The sequence below is a fragment of the Melitaea cinxia genome, chromosome 24, assembly GCF_905220565.1.
Source record: "Melitaea cinxia chromosome 24, ilMelCinx1.1, whole genome shotgun sequence".
Lineage (NCBI taxonomy): Eukaryota > Metazoa > Arthropoda > Insecta > Lepidoptera > Nymphalidae > Melitaea > Melitaea cinxia.
This window is the reverse complement of record NC_059417.1, coordinates 7362813-7381976: the sequence shown is the minus strand read 5'-3', so window position 1 is coordinate 7381976 and position 19164 is coordinate 7362813. Positions and strand designations below refer to the sequence as shown.

At 33.3% G+C, this 19164-nt stretch overlaps 1 protein-coding gene across 1 annotated transcript in view; it reads left to right on the top strand.

Annotated features, from left to right (window-relative positions):
- Positions 1-17409: 17409 nt before the first annotated feature.
- LOC123665356 (anillin) overlaps positions 17410-19164 on the top strand; it is a 42236-nt gene continuing 40481 nt past the window's right edge. Inside the window, exon 1 of the mRNA XM_045599669.1 lies at positions 17410-17863. Within this exon, the coding sequence (XP_045455625.1) occupies positions 17410-17863 (454 nt within the window). The remainder of the gene's footprint in view (positions 17864-19164) is intronic.

Below are 19164 nucleotides of genomic sequence, written 5' to 3'. Positions count from 1 at the left end.
TACTGCATTGCAATATAATTATCATTTTGTACAATTTCAAGACTGAATATTTTAGTTTATAATCCATCATTTTTCATACATGTTTGTAGTAAATGTAATATATTATAATAATAATAATATTTTACATGCTTACATGGCGTCAATGGGAATTCCGTATAAAAAAGTGTCTACTCATTACCATGCAAAAACTAAATAGCGTCTAAGTCAACAAAGGTATTAAAACTATGTATGTATATGTATATCACTAAAAAAACCGACTGTGCTTTAGACCACACGACTGAAGTAAAACTAACGAAACGTAAATCTCTCTCTTCACTAACTTATATCTCCTCAACACCCGTTCGCCTCGCCCGATCACAATTTTCGTAACGCTCTCGTCACGCATTCACCAGCTTACTCCCCAAGCTAAGTGTGCGTAAAGAAGTTTTACTTCAAAATTACAAAACAAAAACAAAAGTTATTTAATAGACCTCTCCATACCGGTCTTAGTCGTCTAATCTACGATTAGCGTCACGCACTGCGGGACATTTTGACGCGAGCACGCAGCATACCTAACTAGAACACGCTTGCGACTTATCTAAATTGCGCGTCTCGCATTTGCATGTAACATTCGTACACTTTTGTTTTCGATATCGGACCGGACTTTTGTATGTCGAGGATCTATGAAGTTTATGGGAGGGGGGGAGGGTTGGTATTATACGTAAACAACAGAGATCACAATGTTTAATAAGCGAGGCAAGACTTTAGTAAAATTTAAAGATGTATGTAGATAAAAATTGATAACTTGGAACTTTTTATTCCAAATTTTTGTACTTTAAAAAGTTTATTATTAATTAGTCGTAGTATGTTTATTGCATATAAACAATTAATCACAGTAAATAGAAATACTACATCGAAAAAAAATACTCCTAATCTCGTATAAGTTTTTTCTACCAGGATAGTTGATTGCAAATTGTAATTGGTTTAGAGGACATTGGTCTTGCATTTCCGCAGTATTTTGCAATCTAAATATTCTGTTTCTATTTAAAATATTCTGCCGATTCGAATGATTGATACTAGTTCGAATTAAAACCGTTATTGAGATAATATTCACTTGTCTTTAATGAAGTCGAATTATAGTTTCTGGTGGTATGGTCGATGGTCCTTAACTTTTTTTACTTGTACATGACTTTGTTAAAATTTAGTTTAGGTATTTTTTTATACTTGTGATAATAATGATATGTCGCTTTTAAAGTGAACTTAATATGTAAAAAGAACCACTTCAGGTTCGGGTCTTTTAACTGTATACTTAGGATTTGATTAAGAGTTTATCTCACACAAGTTACCGATAGGCTTTATGGCAGGGTTAGCGCTAAATTAACTTCAACTTATAAACTAAAACTTTTAAATAGACAGCACACTTCAGCCTATCGCAGTCCACTGCTGGACATAGGCCTCCCCAAGTTCGCGCCAGACATCCCGGTCTTCCGCAATCCTCATCCAGCCTACACCGGCAATCTTACGTAGATCGTCGGTCCAACGGGCCGGAGGGCGTCCCACACTGCGTTTGCCAAGACGCGGTCTCCACTCTAGGACCCGTCTACTCCAACGGCCATCGGTCCTGCGACACAGATGACCAGCCCACTGCCACTTCAACTTGCTAATTCTGTGGGCTATGTCGGTTACTTTCGTTCTCTCGCGGATAGTCTCATTTCTAATCCTGTCTTTGAGAGAGACCCCAAGCATAGCCCGTTCCATTGCACGTTGAGCGACTTTAAACTTGTGGACCAGTCCCTTCGTCAATGTCCACGTCTCGGCTCCGTATGTTCACACAAGCAGGACGCATTGCTCGAAAACTTTTGTCTTCAAGCATTGCGGAATCTTCGAAGTGAAGACTTGACGGAGTTTGCCAAATACACAGGTTGCGATTAAAAACATCAGACAGATGTGGAGTTTGTAATAAATAGAAAAATATATCAATAACTTATCAGTTCGATACGAATATACGTAAGATAAATTTATCAGCAGCCGAGGCTCATGTTAACAACTTTTATTTTTACCCGTTTTTCGATTCTGTAGGTTAATATATTAGTATTAAAATGTCAATCGTACCATTTAATCTAATGTGTTAACCCTTTTTTTATCTCTTACCGTCTTGACAACTTAAGAAGTATTTGTGTCTTTTTCTGGTCCTTACTGTTTTTATTTGAAAGTTTTAGGAGATATAACTTTTGTTAGTGTTGAGTTTCAAGGTTTAAATTTTTTATTATTATCATTTAAGAATATACTTTCGATTTTATTGTTCCCTTGTCGTGTTTGTTTAAAAAATATAATGTAGTTAGACCGTCTTTAGTTTTATTTTAGATTGGTAAAACGAAACTTTGTCTTCTGACTATAAAACTGTTTATCAGTTTTATTATAAGTTAAAGTTAAATCACCTTTAGAAGAATGTTGTACAATTGTTGCTAAAGCGTATTAGCCATTAAACAAAACATTTTAGCTGACTCGTGTATTGTAAATTAAATGCAAACTCAAGCCGTTTCTGTTATCGAAAATCTGTATTGTAATAGTATATGTCAGGATCAAATTTCATGTTTCAAGGCAAAAATAGTTTGCAGGTGCAGGTGAAGCACTGCAAGTTGCGTAGGGAACATTCATATTAAACATAAAAAATCACACTATCAGCCGCTAATACTTTGGCTAAAATAATAAATTAATAAATAATCGCTTTAACGGCTAAATCAAATGATTTTCATGTGCGGAGATCGCACTCGCGACCGCTAGCGCAACATACAGTGCTGTGACCGCTGCGCCAACGCGTCGTAGCGTAGGTATACAGACAAAGCATTTTCTGATATTTTCTCTTTGGAATAAGATTCTTCCTTCTCTAAATTAAACTTTTATTTATGTATGTCTTGTATATTTTAATATTTAATATTTTTTGGAACGAAGTTCCTTACGGCAGGCTTGACATTTGGCTGGGCGACCGAACTGAGAAAAATGTGACACTAAAACCGTAAGAAAAATATATAACGGCAGTGACGTAATATCAGTCCACACGACTGTATAATATGACGTATGTAAAACCGAACTCATTTAACATTAACGCTATAAATGTTTGGCGTTTTTCGGTAAAATAATGAATTAAAATAGCTATCGTTGGGGTGTAGTGTCTATTTGTATATTCTTTTTTTTTAGAAGTCTACTAAATGGTAAACAAATATGGCGTAAGTACGGAAGTCGACCACAGAAAATTAGATAGTGTAATAGTAAAGTGACCCGTAAAGTGACACAAAGAGTAAATTAATGAACAATAAGCTACAGATGAGAGTAAGATTCATTTTATATTCAAATATTGTTGAAATTATTTCAAAACATGATAAATATATTGAATATTTTTGTTAATAATTAGCAGAGGTACAAAATTATGAAAAAATAAATAAATAAATAATCGAGCATCTTTATAAAAGGCAAAGTTATTTTATATTAAATGGGATAGTGTTTTAAGTGTTCAGGGTGAAATTGATATTCAGAAATATTCATAATATAAACTTAAAATTAACTAGAAAATATATATAAAATTAAATATATTTTTTTTTTCAAATTGGTTTGCTTCTATAAACAATCCGAAGGAACTTCGTTCCTACCTGGTGTCCCATGACACCACATAATTTTTTTTCTATGTATTATCGTTTAGAAATATCAAAGAACTGCTGCAAGAACTAGATAAAATTCTTTCTCATATATTCTATCGTATTTAAAACTTTATCAAAAACAAAATATGGCAGTAAAATCAGACTGGAAGTCTTCAATTTTAACTATAATTGTAACTTTATATTTTGTTATGCAATAAAAATCAAAAAACTCGAATAATAATATATTTAACCTGTATTTCGAATCAAAATCGTAGTAAATATTACTGAACGGAGTTTTACGATTTTCAAATTTACGATTCTACTAAATATTTTTACATCACTCCGTCGTCATAATGGGTGGTCGAAATGTTTTAACAAATAACGTGCTCGACGGTTAATACAGGTATACTCGGATGGTAAAACAAAGATGTAGATCAATATTTACACATTGTTTTTGTTACTTCTGATGATTTTGAAGTCTATGATAATGGTTTTGTACTACAATATTTAAAAAAAAATTAACAATTCAAAGTACATATTTTTACACACATCGTCTTTGCCTATGCAACTTCATGTTTTGAACATGTTTGACGTGTTATAAGTTACAACTGATATACCCTAGCTATATACTTAATTTGGTCTGCGTCTGAAACCGTAATATTTTCTCATATATACCCGAAAACATTTGTAAAATATTTGATAACATTTAGAATTATCATCATTACAGCCTATACAGTCCACTGCTGGACATATGCCTCCACAAGTTTACGCCAAAAATAACGTGAACTCATGTGTTTTGCCCATAGTCACCACGCTGGGCAGGCGGGTTGGTGACCGCAGTACTGGCTTTGTCGCACCGAAGACGCTGCTGCCCGTCTTCGGCCTGTGTATTTCAAAGCCAGCAGTTGGATGGTTATCCCGCCATCGGTCGGCTTCTTAAGTTCCAAGGTGGTTGTGGAACCTTGTTATCTCTTAGTCGCCTCTTACGACACCCACGGGAAGAGAGGGGGTGGCTAAATTCTTTAGTGCCGTAGCCACACAGCACATTTATAGAATTATAGTGTGTGCTATTACCAAATTAAATTTTATTTTGGATTTAAAGTTTATTTTTCCTCATTTACAGTCCAAAAAACTCGCAAAAGTTGTGGTCACGTACCGTATACCTTTTATTTTTTCTTTTACAGAGTATTACGACGTTTTTTTTTTTTGTAAAATAAAACCGTGCAAGCGACGGTCATAAAATCTAAAGCCATTCTTAAACTCTTACGGTATAATATCGTAATAATACGCTCACTAGTTGGCCCACCTTTGTTTCACACAACTGAATATATTTTATGATTCAGGTTTCCCTTAAAAGGCTATTGTTATTTACTTATACTTGGCTGTTTTATTACCGCTAAAGGATGAAAGAAAAGCATTGTTGGCTGTATAATCTCTTCGCGAATATTTTTCAATTATAATACTTTGTATTTAGTTATGTTCAGTTAGTTGTCTGTGCATTGATTATCTGTAAAAAGTTCTTAGTTCAGATAGACATATAATATACTTTTTTTTGCCCGGAAGATGAGCGTAATGACTAATAGAGAACCTTTCAAGAATTTTTTTTCTGTTTATAAATGGGTCCGCGCCAAATGTATATTGCCAATTTGGTACTATCTTATATATAATATTCTTGTGTCACAATGTTTTTTACCATACTCCTCCGAAACGGCTGGACCGATTTTTATGAATTTTTGTGAGCATATCGGGTAGGTCTGAGAATCGGCCAACATCTAACGTTTGAGGATCAGCTACTAGCAGCTTGTATATAACTTTCAATTTTTTTTTTATATTTGAATTTCGAACTAATATAAATTAAAATATTCTTTCCTATGTAGATGTCGCTTGCAATTAAGACGCGTTAATATTAACAACTTAAACCCCGCCTTGGCGCAGCGGTCACAGCCATGGATTGCACCTGTTGCGCTGGCGGTTGCGGGTTCGATTCCCGCACATGACAAACATTTGTATTGGTCATACAGGTGTTTGCCGTGGTCTGGGTGTTTGTGCAGTCCTAGTGGGTCTCCCCACCGTGCCTCGGAGAGCATGTCAAGCCGTCGGTCCCGGTTGTTATCATGTACACCTGATAGCGATCGTTACTCATAGTAGGGAATATATCCGCCAACCCGCATTGGAGCAGCGTGGTGGATTAAGTTCTGATACTTCTCCTACATGGGGAAAGAGGCCTATGCCTAGTAGTGGGATATTACAGGCTGAAGCGCATAATAATAACTAATATCCTGCTATTAAGCTTCATACAGAGGTTTAATATAGCCTATTACTACCATTGCCTGTAATTTACTGTATTGTTTCGATATTTACTACTTAGTTGTTAGTTTATCAGTACACTTTAGGTATATTTTATTAGCCTGTTTCAATAGTTTTAAAACAAATAAACAAATATTTTTTATTTATAATATCAATATTATTGACGGCTCGCGACGTGCTCCACATTTTGCATCAGTTAAGAGACAATAAATACGTAAAATGAACGTTAAACTCTGCCGTCCCAGTTTATGACTATAGACTATTAATATCTTGTCAAGCTTTCAAAGTAAAACAAAAAGTTTCTTTCTACACAAGTTACTGGTTATTTCGTTAGTGGGAAAAATATTAAAATATCAATGTATCTTGTAGTGATTTTAATAATTAAAGGGTTGTTAAACAGGTGATAATTATACAATTACACCTAGATACGCTGTAGTGTTATTAAAAATTTATCGTTAAGGAAATCAGTGATATGTTATTTCCTCTAGTAATTAAAATTTTATTACTAAATATACTAAAGTTTATAACGCCACACAGTGTCTCAGTTAAAAAGTTTTATAATTACGGATTTGTCAGGTAGAATTGTTTTCACTTGGACTTCGATTTGAGATGCCTAAAATACCGTAGCCCGGAAAACGTCTGGATGAAACTTGTACTAAAAACTTTCTTGTATAAGACTTTTAAATCGTTATTTCAACTGTCTTGGAATATACGTTACGATACCTTTGCTATATTTGTAACCGACTTAACCCTATTTTTAAATCTTATTTTATAGCTTGATACTATAGGTACGTACTATACGTATTTCATACCATATACATACATCGATTTTTAAGGACCGAATATCCTTGTCTATAATAATAGTATACAAGTATTAACTCGTAACATATTTATATGTATGTATGGCTTATTCAAATTTTTTATCTACACAATAATACAATAACAAGCGTGAGTTAAGTGCCTAGATAGACATACAACGTTGCGTACCAATGGGATCGTCATCAATCATGCGGCAATGCCACATGACGGTAGTCAGAGAAGCGTGGTATGTCGATATGTTTACTTACTATTTACTGATAGATGATTTTATTTACCGAGTTTTTGTTACCAGATTAATAGAGGGAAGATACGGATATCTATACTAATATTATAAAGCTGAAGAGTTTGTTTGTTTGTTTGAACGCGCTAATCTCCGGATTGGTCCGATTCGAAAATTTTTTTCAATGTTATACAGTCCATGTATCGAGCATGGCTATATATAATCACGCTAATACTAATAGTGTAGCACAATTGGAGAATGATTCAAAATCTAGGTTCTTTTTCATTTTTGAGAGCTTCCGCTACGTGCGGTGTGTAAACAGTTAAAGTTTCGCAAATGATTAATGTTAGGCGTTAGCCCAAAGCAACTATTCCACGCGGACGAAGTCGCGGGCAGAAGCTAGTATTCTATAAGGTATAAAGAAAGTTCGATTCCTGCACATGACAAACGTTTGGTCTGGGCGTTTGTGCTTGTGTATTGTGTTGCCGGAACCCCGATACAGAAGAAAAATCCTACTGGGGGTCGTTGAGTGTAAAGCGTTTATTATTATTATAAAGATTATGCCACATTCGTTCAGCTAGACATTTATATAATAAGACTATTTCTAGTATAGTTTTATTTTAGTAATCAGTGATTTCTTATAATCAATATCAATTATAACATTAACAAGGGTAGAGTCGCGGTCTAGACATGCGGGCTATTTATTAATTAACTTGTGACAATGTGCTCAATTTCATTTTTTAACCGACTTCAAAAAAAGGAGGAGGTGAAAAAGGAAAAATGTCACGTAAATACGCATTATCAAAGATTACTCCAAAAGTTGTAATCAGATCGCGATGAAATTTAAATGTCCATGACCACATGATAAACATCGGCTTTCGATTAAATTAAAAATCATCAAAATCGGTACACCCAGTAAAAAGTAATGCGGCTTTTCGAGTTTCCCTCGATTTCTCTGGGATCCCATCATCAGATCCTGGTTTCCTTATCATGGTACCAAACTAGAGATATCTCCTTTCCAACGAAACAAGAATTATCAAAATCGGTTCATAAACGACGGAGTTATCCCCGAACATACATAAAAAAAATATACGGTCGAATTGAGAACCTCCTCCTTTTTTGGAAGTCGGTTAAAAAAGATTTGAATATACGTCATGAACGTAAAAATACAACAAATTGTTACCTGTTTACACCTGGTGCTAGCTGCTAAGTAGATGCGGCCGAGTGGGCTTCAGCGCCAATGGCTTTTCAAATTTTTTACATGCGTTACAATTTTATTATAAGAATGAATTAGGTTTTTTGACGTGACAACGTCTAATAAATCGATGTACGCCGGCTGCATGCACGAAAAAGGATGACTCATTGTCCCGTTACGCTGAAGAAGGAGTCCCTACAATTCTATTTATACAGACGGCCATGAGCATACTAAATATTAACGCTTAAATGGTACATATTTTTCTACAACATCAATGGGTCGTTAGAATAATGCGGGTTGGGACCAAATAGGGTCACCTTATCTTGACATATGACCTTCGTTTGTGTGTCACTGCCATTGGGCGTTTCGACTATTTGAATATGAAATAACATAGAAACAGACTAGAATTTTCGTATTTTTTTTTTATTAATTTATTATTATATAACACTTGTAGATAACCTTATCCCGTATGCATAAAAACTACAATAAAAACTCAAAATTAAAAATGTTAATACAAATAGATATTAATTTATTTTAAAAAAAACTTTATTTAACTATTAAAGTATTAAGTAAAAAGAGTTTTATGACGTCATCAAAAATTAGTATGGCGGATTACTCGGTAAACTACAAAACACTACGATAAGACTTAACAGCAAAATAGTAGCTATAAACATTGAGTGATACCGCGCTGGTTGCTTTGTTATAGGACAATGTAATGAATGAATTCTTAATCAGGTAGAATTCTTTTATTTCTAACATTCCAGAACGCATCCTATTACCGCGTGTGATGCAGTGATGAGATGAACGTCATAGGTTCTTTCATTGTTTTCTGTTACTGATTCTATCTTTAAAACGTTTTTATACTTTTGTTAATAAATTATTTGTGTGTGGTATATTATTATTTATACGCCATTATTCATTTATTTTCTGGAACGAAGTTCCTTACGGCAGGCTTGACATTTGGCTACGCGAGCGAACTGAAAAAAATGTGATACTAAAACCGTAAGAAAAATATATAACGGAAGTGACGTAATATCAGTCACACGACTGTATAATATGACGTTTGTAAAACTAAAATATTACTAGTAAACTTTTTTAAAAATTATTTATGTAATTTTATACTGTCGACAAAAATAAATAAAGACGTGTTTTTTTTATTTCTCTTAAGTTTGAATTATTATTATTTTGTTTGATTTATTTTATTTTACGGTATTTGTTGTTTTCTAAAATACCAAATTTTCTAAATACATTTATGTACTTAATTAAAAACCAACCAAAAAAATTAAAAAAAAAAAAAAATCAAAAACTAGAAAACATGTATAAAATTCAACATTTTTTTTTCAAATTGTGTTGCTTCTATACTATCCGAAGGAACTTCGTTCCTACCTGGTGTCCAATGATACCACATAATTTTTACTTTCATTTTAGAATGATACATATTTCAAAAGTAGGCAACGCTTTAGAAGTTCATAGTACGTATGACGTTAAGTAATTGACTAGTAGCTGCTATAATAATGCTGATGAATCATTCTCAGATTACGACTAATGTTTGCGTATCTGTACTTTTTTTTACTTAGATTCTTCTTATGGATTGACAAATTAAGAAAAGAGCACAGGAAAATGAGAGAGTTTCGGAAAACTTAATAAAGTCTGTCTAGTTAGCTAGTAATCGAGTAAGTGTAGGTATGTATAGGTTTTGGTAAACAGATAGATATTCAATGTACTTACCTGTATATATGTAGATTATTTCCATGTATTAGTCGCTTAAATGTCATAAGGCATTACTTATAACCAGTTCAGTAAAGTTTTAGCTCTAGCGCAGAAAGATAAGACAAATCGAACTGATTTAGTAACCGAACATGGATATTGTTTACACTTATTATTATTATTGTTTTAAAAATAATTCTTATACCTGTAATATAATATCTGTAAATAGAATTTAAAGAAATTTCACAAATCCATTTTCGCAGTTGGCAGTAATCCTGATTTTTTCCGTCTGCTCGTTTGTCACCCCTGTTATTAACCGAGTTCCAAAAAAGGAGGAAGTTCTCAATTCGATTGTATTTTTTTTAAATGTATGTTACTTCAGAACTTAACTTACTTCGCTGTGTGGCTACGGTAGTAAAAAATATAGTCACCCCTCTCTTTCCGTTGGTGTCGTAAGAGGCGACTAAGGGATAACACAGTTCTACTACCACCTTGGAACTTAAAAAGCCGACGGATGGCGGGATAACCATCCAACTGCTGGCTTTGAAATCCACAGGCTGAAGACGGGCAGCAGCGTCTTCGATGCGACAAAGCCAGCCCTGCAGTCACCAACCCGCCTGCCCAGCGTGGTGACTATGGGCAAAACACACGAGCTCACGCCATTTTTGGCGACCTACGTTGTATTATACCGCATAACTTAACATAATTAACTTACTGGGTGTATCGATTTTGATGATTTCTAATGTAATCGAAAGCTGATGTTTATTTTGTTGGTCACATTTAAATTTCATCGAGATCTGATTACAACTTTTTGAGTAATCTTTGGTAACGCGTATTCAACTGACTATTTTTTCGTCTATCTACGTTGTGTTACTTATCGATGTAATTCAAGTCGGTTTTTTTCGTTTGCCAGCAAACACAATTATACCTATAAAAAATATCAGTTGATTCTTACCAAAACATAGCTATTAAGTTGCCCACCTTAGTAACAGACAATCGTGGTGCGTAAAACATATTTATTTATTTAATACATTACACTTTACGTGAATCAATGTATTGTATTCATTTCCTGAATAAAATGAGACAGTCACAAAAACGGTAATTCAACAATTGACGTGTCACTGACACTTCGTCTGATGCAATCGATTCACAGTTGTGCCATTATCACAACTAACAAGACAAATGACACATGACAATTTCACAACGTCATAATCACTACTACAAAACACTTTTATTAGAAGCCTACATAATTTATCAGCATTCTATTCCCAGGCTTGTAAAGCGTTCAAGTTTAAAATGCCATATCATTGTAAGAAGTTTGAGATCGTCCGTAATGTATTTAATTTCCTTGTGTTACAGTACGTTGAACTTAGTTTTTGCGTATCGTTTACCCGTTGAGCCTTTTTTTTAAATCTTGATGCTGGGACCGACCTTATTTGTAAGTGCATCGAACTCAAGGTTAAGTTGTATGTTTTAATAATATGTACCTATAATTTAATTTTATTTAATTTCTTTACTATTAATTATTACCGGTGACTTAAATTTGATAAATGTATAGAATAAAATGCAGTCAATTCTTTCATTAAACAAAGAAAATAAAATCACGTCTTTTATAAGTAAATAATGGGATAAAATATTACCTGTTGCTACTTCTGTTCCTTTTTTACATTTATGACATTTCACCTTTGTTTAGAAATTATAAAAAAAAAATATCTTTATGTTATCTTAAGTAAAAATACGAATCATTTGTTAATACAAATAGGGTTATTTGAAGTTAACTGCCTGTTTTTATTTCCAAAATTTTTTACTTGCATGTCAGCACACCATTGTTAAACGTTTCTGTTTCTTTTATGTGACCAAAGTTAATCTATTTTAATTATTTGTAAACGTTTTGTTAGATGTTGAATGGACTGCAACTTTCAATTCAGATAAATGGTTTTTGCAAAGTACTTTGTGTCGACGAAATCACTGTTAGCCATTATCTATTTTGTTCTATTTTATGAGTGTAGAACAATACCTTTGTTTTGAGTATTAGAAAGTATTCAATGAAGGTACAATACATGAGGATGTTAAATCAAAAAAATGCTTATCTTTTTTTTACCCTTAGTCTCCCCCATAGCTCTGGCCACATTACTCGCCACAGAGAGAACGCTACTTGAGAGCGCTATTATTCAGCTGCGATCTTCTGTAAGAAAGAGATAATTCTTCAGTCCGGCTGCACGATATTTTTAGCAAGATATTTTCTGCTTTGCACTACCTAAATAAGTAGTCATATAGTATTAGCAGCACAAGATTCTCAGCGACCTTACCGCAAGCAATTCTCTCGAGATAAAATTCAAATTCAATCATCTATATAGGTCGAAGCGTGACATTTTAAAATTAATTAGCATACCTGTGTCTAGCGATCCTAACGGACGCATAACGATATCCAATATGTAAATGCGTATGAAATATGTTTATATATTCTTACGATAAATTATACTTTATCAGATATTATGACTTGCAATCTGAATCTAAAAGTTGAAGTTTATTAGTTGAAGTGAAACAGGCACTAAAGGATTCTTTTATCATCTGCTGATGAAAACTATATTATTTTTGAAATTATCTTTGAGATACACTTTATCAGCTTTATCAGCGTTTAAGATCTTAATATCTTTGCGTTTTTACCCTATTGTGACCCTTTAATAAACTATGTCAATTTCTATCAGTATTTCATTTTTTCAAGCGATTAACGACACTAACGGGACAGTCTAAATAAATGTTTAAAAGCGATGAAATTTGCAACAAAATGGCAAAAGTAGTTTCTCCTAAAATAATTAATAATGTATGTTTACTTTTATTTATCTGTTCTACGCTATGTCACATGATTTTTTTTTTTTTTTTATTTAGCATTTGAAAATTTAACTTATTATGAGTTATTGGATTTAAAAAAAAATAGGAAAATAAAGCATAATTAGAAAATATTTAGATCGTATGGTCTTGATTCATATTTACGTAACCATATTATCTCTTGAATCAGGAGTCTGTCACTTGAAAGCAAGAATTATAAAATATTTAACCGTTAAAATATGAAGTTGTTGACCTCAAATTTTGGGGTGCGTCTATCATAGTTTCGTTAGGGTCACTTTAAAAACAATTGATTAATAAACTAACGCATACTTGAAGCTATCTAAGCGGTCATAATAATGAAATAATATGTGCTTATGTTAGCTGTCAATCTTTCATTCATACTTCTTGATAATGTCAGTGAAAATACAACACGTTAGACAATGTGAAAAAAAAGTTAGTTAATGTGAAAAACCTTGATATTTATCCTTAGGTTATTAATTATTTGTTACTCAAATGTTATAAAAGTTTTGTACTATATGAGTGTTAAAAATACCACGAGGTATAATATAGTCTGTGGAAATGCTATGTTTTATTACCAAAATATTGTTTGGTCTAAGTAAATACCACTTAATAGTTTTTATGACCGCCGATCTGTAGTCGAAGATATAAATCTCTTAGAATAAAATAATACAACTAATATTGCATATTAAAATATACCTAATGTCTTTAGAAGGACACGCGCAAACAAGATTTGGGTAACAAAAATTTTAAAAAAATTAAAATGAATAACAATATTTTAAGTGGCAATGTTTAATAAATTTAAATATCGAGGTGTTTGATAGAACTTATTGTGTCTTGAATATTCATTTAATAAAATGTTTATATTTATATATATATATATATATATATATATATATATATATATATATATATATATATATATATATTTAAATCTATACATATAATAAAATGGTAAGAAAGTCAAAACTGTACATTGAATATTTATTTTAAAGAATACTTGGGGTGTGATCTACAATCGATACCGAAGCCAAAAACATAGTTTTTAGAATTTTTGTCTGTTTGTCTGTATGTATGTCCGGGATAAACTCAAAAAGTACCAACATATAGGCTACAAATTATCACGCTATCACCTACGGGGAACGAGCAGTGAACCTTTATTTCTTCAACGCATTCTGTAACAACGTGTAATCTAACGACGCATATTTGAATGTTGTTATTATGTTAATAACCATGCTATAAGCTAGCTTCATACTATAAATAAAGACATTCTGTAGTATATTTAGTATCAGCATTGCACCCGTGCGAAGTCGGGTCGGGTCGCTAGTATTTTATAATATTTTTTAATAAAAGTCTTTAGTTATGAACCATCTTGATGAAATGAATGAATGAACTTGAAAAGTTTAAAAACAATGTTATCTAACCCAAAGTCGTGACCTTGTGTAATTAGGTATTTGTTAGGTGGTTCTTTACCGCTTTTCGAGCGCATTGCGTCACCGTTAATTGAAATAAACGAGGCCGTTGTTGTTCACGAAAAACAGTGAAAAATCATCGCTCGAGTTTGGATACGGTAATTACACGTATCAATGATAAAATCGATAGTTTAACTGCGTTGTACGTAAATTTGGTATGGATTTTAAAAATACGTGCAATTATTATATTATATATGCGGATTAAATTTTATTTAAATTCTATATTCATGGTAGGGAACATATCCACCAATACGCAGGTGGATTAAGCTCAAACCCTTCTCCTACACGGAGAAAGAGGCCTAAAACCAGCATGGATGGACCTGGGATGGTATAGGCTGAATTGTAAATATTTACTATGGAATTAATCTCAAACTAAGTTACTTTAGTTATAAGGAGGAGGTAAAATAGGCAAAGTTAGGACCTCTTTCAATTTAGGAAATAAACTACGACTCGGTTTTACAGATTGAGAAAGCGTTATCTGTACGATAATTTGATAATTTGAATGGAGTTCGATGGTGAAATAGAACAATTATATATCAAACTGTATATAAGATCTATCGAATTACTATCCATGATTTAGCAGCAATCGGATAAATCCAATGTTGGGTAAAGGTTTCTTTGTAACAATAAAGAAAAAGTTACGTGTAACCCGCTACACGTCACTGTAGATTAGCTTCACTGAGTTTTCAAACCGTAGTGCAATAAATTCTTCTGTTGCATAAGAAAATGTGGCTATTGTAAAGAAAGGCCGCTTAAACCATTCATAGTAAATAATGAGAACTATAACATGAGTAGGTTATTGACAATGTAACATATATACGTAGTTTGATCATACAATACAACACAATACAAATATACTTTATTGTACAACCAGAAACCTGTAGGTAACATAAATTATGCAAGAAAAAAAAAAAACAAAATTGTTTTTGCTAGCAAACGAAAAATACCGACTTCAATTACATTGACAAGTGATACAACTTAAGTAGACGTAAAAAAATAACACGCACTAGTCGCTACTACGTTTTTCGAAGGTTCCTTAAGGTTTCTCTGCGATACAATCATCAGATCCTGGTTTCCTTATCATGGTACTACACCTTGGATATCTTCTTTTTAACAAAAAATCATCGACATCGGATAATAAACGACGAAGTTATCCGCGAGAAACCTCCTTTTTTTTAAGTCTGTTAAAAAGAAATATGTATAAAAGGCGTTCTTTACGCTAAAGAGCGATCTCTTCCAGACAACCTTTAGAAAAAGGATATGAATAAGAATAAAGGGGCATAGAAGTGTACTTTAAAATAATATATATAAAAACATATATAACTATACATACACTTAAATAGACAAACTTGCAGGCATGAAACTACATATACATAAATACATATTAAAAAAACATTAAGAGAAATATAGCTAAAAATCAGTAACAACATTATATGTTTACAGTGACATAATTATAAACTCATAACTTAATTAGCGAATTTAAGTAATGACCTTTCAAATTATTTTTAAATGACACTAATTATTGTGCACGCCTAATACCTAGTTACGGGTAAAGAATTCCATAGTCGGGCCGCTTGGGCAGAGAAAGAGCTAGAGTAAAAAGAAGAAAAATAGTACTTTTATTAAAAACTCTACTGATTCAGTAAACTTTGTAATACCTGCCATATATTTTTATTTTTCCTTGTCATAATTTGTTGCAGACGTTCGGAAGCTATGAGTGAACATACATTTTGGCGTTTTATTTATATTTAAATAGATTATAATGTAAAATGAAAAAAAATCAAATAAAGTTAAAAGGCGTGACTAACATCCATCATTAGGAAACTCGTAATAAATTGCTGTATTTTGTAATTTTAGTTTAATAGAACATTTACCTTATGTCGTTAATTAATTGTTAAATAATTTATATGTATTACGTATAAAATTTTTATGTCAAAAATCGGAGTCGGTGACTATTGTATTTAAAATACTTTTTATATAAAAAAAACAAACGGTAACTCATGTGACCACGTGAATATAAATTTGAGCGTTATGGCAAAGTATAAACAAATTGTGTTTTACCACCCGACGAAAGTTATGTTGTTAACATATGATTACTTATTGTTGCAACAAATAATCGCCCTTAATATATAAGTAGCTTTAATCCAATGTTTAAATGATCCGGTGACTTAATTTATATTAATAAATAAAGAAAAAGAAAAAACTCGGTCATAGCTGCGAGGTGCATGCGTAATATTGACTAATAGAGTGGTTAAATCTATGTCAAATCTGTTCCATAGTTTCTCAGAAAAACCTTTTCAAAACTACCTTTGAATTGAGTGGAAACAAGTAGCGCCTTTGTCTTTAGTGAAAAAGATCATTGTTCACGATTAGCGTACACTCATACAATATCCACTATACCTATCGTAAACCTTACATCTATAGTAATAAGGGTGTACATAATACAGCTGTTCTTTAAAGTTAACAACGGCCTTTGTGTCAAGAGCCGAGACCTATTTGGAAACGGTCTGTTTACGTTCAAGATTGAAAACAAATACAATCAGCGCTCTTTCGCTTTTCTTTCCTAATGAACGGTTTCAACGTTTCGTGTATATTTTAAGACGTTGCATTGTTTTCATTTTATCTATTTCGTGATTCATATTCTAGGTATATTATTCAAATCGTGCGTGCAGCCGGGGCTTTGCTCTGTTTTGTTTACTATTTTAACGCAACGTCCTCATTAACCGAAAATTGATCGTCATTAACATATCCTCGTATGAAACTGCAACGTCCCGCAGTGTGCGCGTCAAAATAATTATTATCGGCGGCCGGTTTCCGCACGTGTGGCACCGGGTGGCTCGACGCGCCAGTTGACTGCTCGACGCCTCCCGAGGCTCACGACAGAGCGGCTCGTCGACAAAAAACAACGACCTCTCAATCCGTACAAGTTTCCGACTTAACCCGCTTTTCTGACCCGTTTTTTAATTAATTACGTAACAACAAACGTCATGATGCAACTTCGTCGCTAACCCACTTACCGTCGGAGTCGGTGTATCGATACAACTCATGAAAGCACGTGTTCACCCCGCGCCGTCCGCTGCCCTTGTCCAATCCTAGGAGGGCGAGGGGTACCGCCGCGTCTCCGCCACCCAATCACGGCTCGTTTACGAATTCGCCCCGACGAAACACGAATACAACCGACAGGGACCGAAGAGCGCGACAACCCCCAGTGCAGCTTCAACCCTCAACATGGCTACTATGGTGGCCTCGTCACCGGTCGTTGTGTCGAAAAAACCTTCGATCAAAAAGTACAAGGCGCCGACGCCACCGAGTAAATCAGACGTAGATGAGAACTGTGAAAGTGACAAGGACAAAGAAAATAATGTGGTCGAGCGGGAAGAAAACGACAATACGGAGAATGATTGTATACAAACAAAACAAGATGAAAGGCCGGCATCTCAAGGCTCGCCGGCTGTTAGGAGATTAGCGCCTAGGTTAAACGCCAATGTGGACAGGAGTTCCGTGTTATCTAAAGCGGCTATGTTCGAGGCCGGCAGCCCCAGGTCGAAGGAGAAGGACCCCGCCGAAATGTCGCTCCGTGAACGTAAAGCGTTGTTCGAAAAGAATAAGGGTGCAGCGATCGTTCCGAAGGCTCCCTTCGGCCTCGCACCCTCCGCTAGAACACTGCACGGAGACACGAAAGGTAAGCTAGTTTCAATCTATTTATAGTTCAGTGCTAATGGTCGTAAGAAACACAACAAATAGTTTTTATAACCCTTGATCTTTTAACTATTGGATGAGGTATTCAGAGAAAAGTTTTTATACGCTGTCACATATCTTTTTTTTCACTCCGTTGAGTTCAGGTTCATTCATAATCTTATTTAGGGAGCACACATATTTTTCACAGAACGTTAAAAATATTTTTAACTTTTACATCAATCAGAACTTTAATAGAACATTATTTACTTAAATCGTAAATTACAATTTACAAGTATCAAAATATATATTCGTAAACTTGGAATACCCGTAAATCTTAAATCTCTTCATACATAGATAATAATTTAATAATGTTTTACTCCAATTTTATAACGTAATATGTTTTATATTATGATGACTGCGATTTAGCAATCATTTGACGTATTTTTTATTTTCAAGGTTTAGTATTTTATATGTCAATTATACTACAAATAGTGCTGAGTTAAATAAAAATATAATTCGCGCAATTTCCTTAAAAGTAATTATTAAACTATTAATCGAAGAGGATAAAAACCGATGTTTATCTTTTAAAACGTCATTTATTTATAATTTTTGTTTTTAATTTTATAGTTTCTTTAAGAGGTAATAATAACTTCCTAGTCTGGTTGCTCCAGATGTTGTGCAAGAAATTTTTGCTGTGTCCTATATCATAGTTTTAATTCGTTAATATTCTGAATCTAAACATAAGATTTTAAAAGCCAGCTTATCAAGGAGAGATGTTAAGTGTCAAATATTTCGTTAGGACAGACATAAACGCACAAAACCGGGCAGGTCGTCTAGTATCGTAATAATTTGTAAAAACTCGACACATCGAATGACATTTAATTGAACAGTTATTTTGAGTAATAAAATATCATCTAAAGTTTCTTCTTTCCTATATAAATCAATAATTATGTGCGTTTTTATCGATTTTTGAGATTCTTACAATCTTTTTCACTTACTCGTTGATAAGGATTACAAGTTCCAAGAATTAACGGTCATTGACCTCAGTTTTGTGGCTCTTATTTTGTACTGTTTCCATCCAAAATTGCAAACTGCAAATTATTACTATATTTTTTTTGTTCGGTAAATACGATTTTAAGTTTATTTTTTTTTTATTTTGATTTTGTCTGAACATAATAGATTGTTCTCTTTATTACTCTTTTACTACTTCTCGTTAATTTGTTGCATTTTTATTTATTACTAGCTGTACCTACCCTGCGCGCGTTGCTACGCTTTTTTTGGTCGTACCAACTCAGAAGCCTTTAT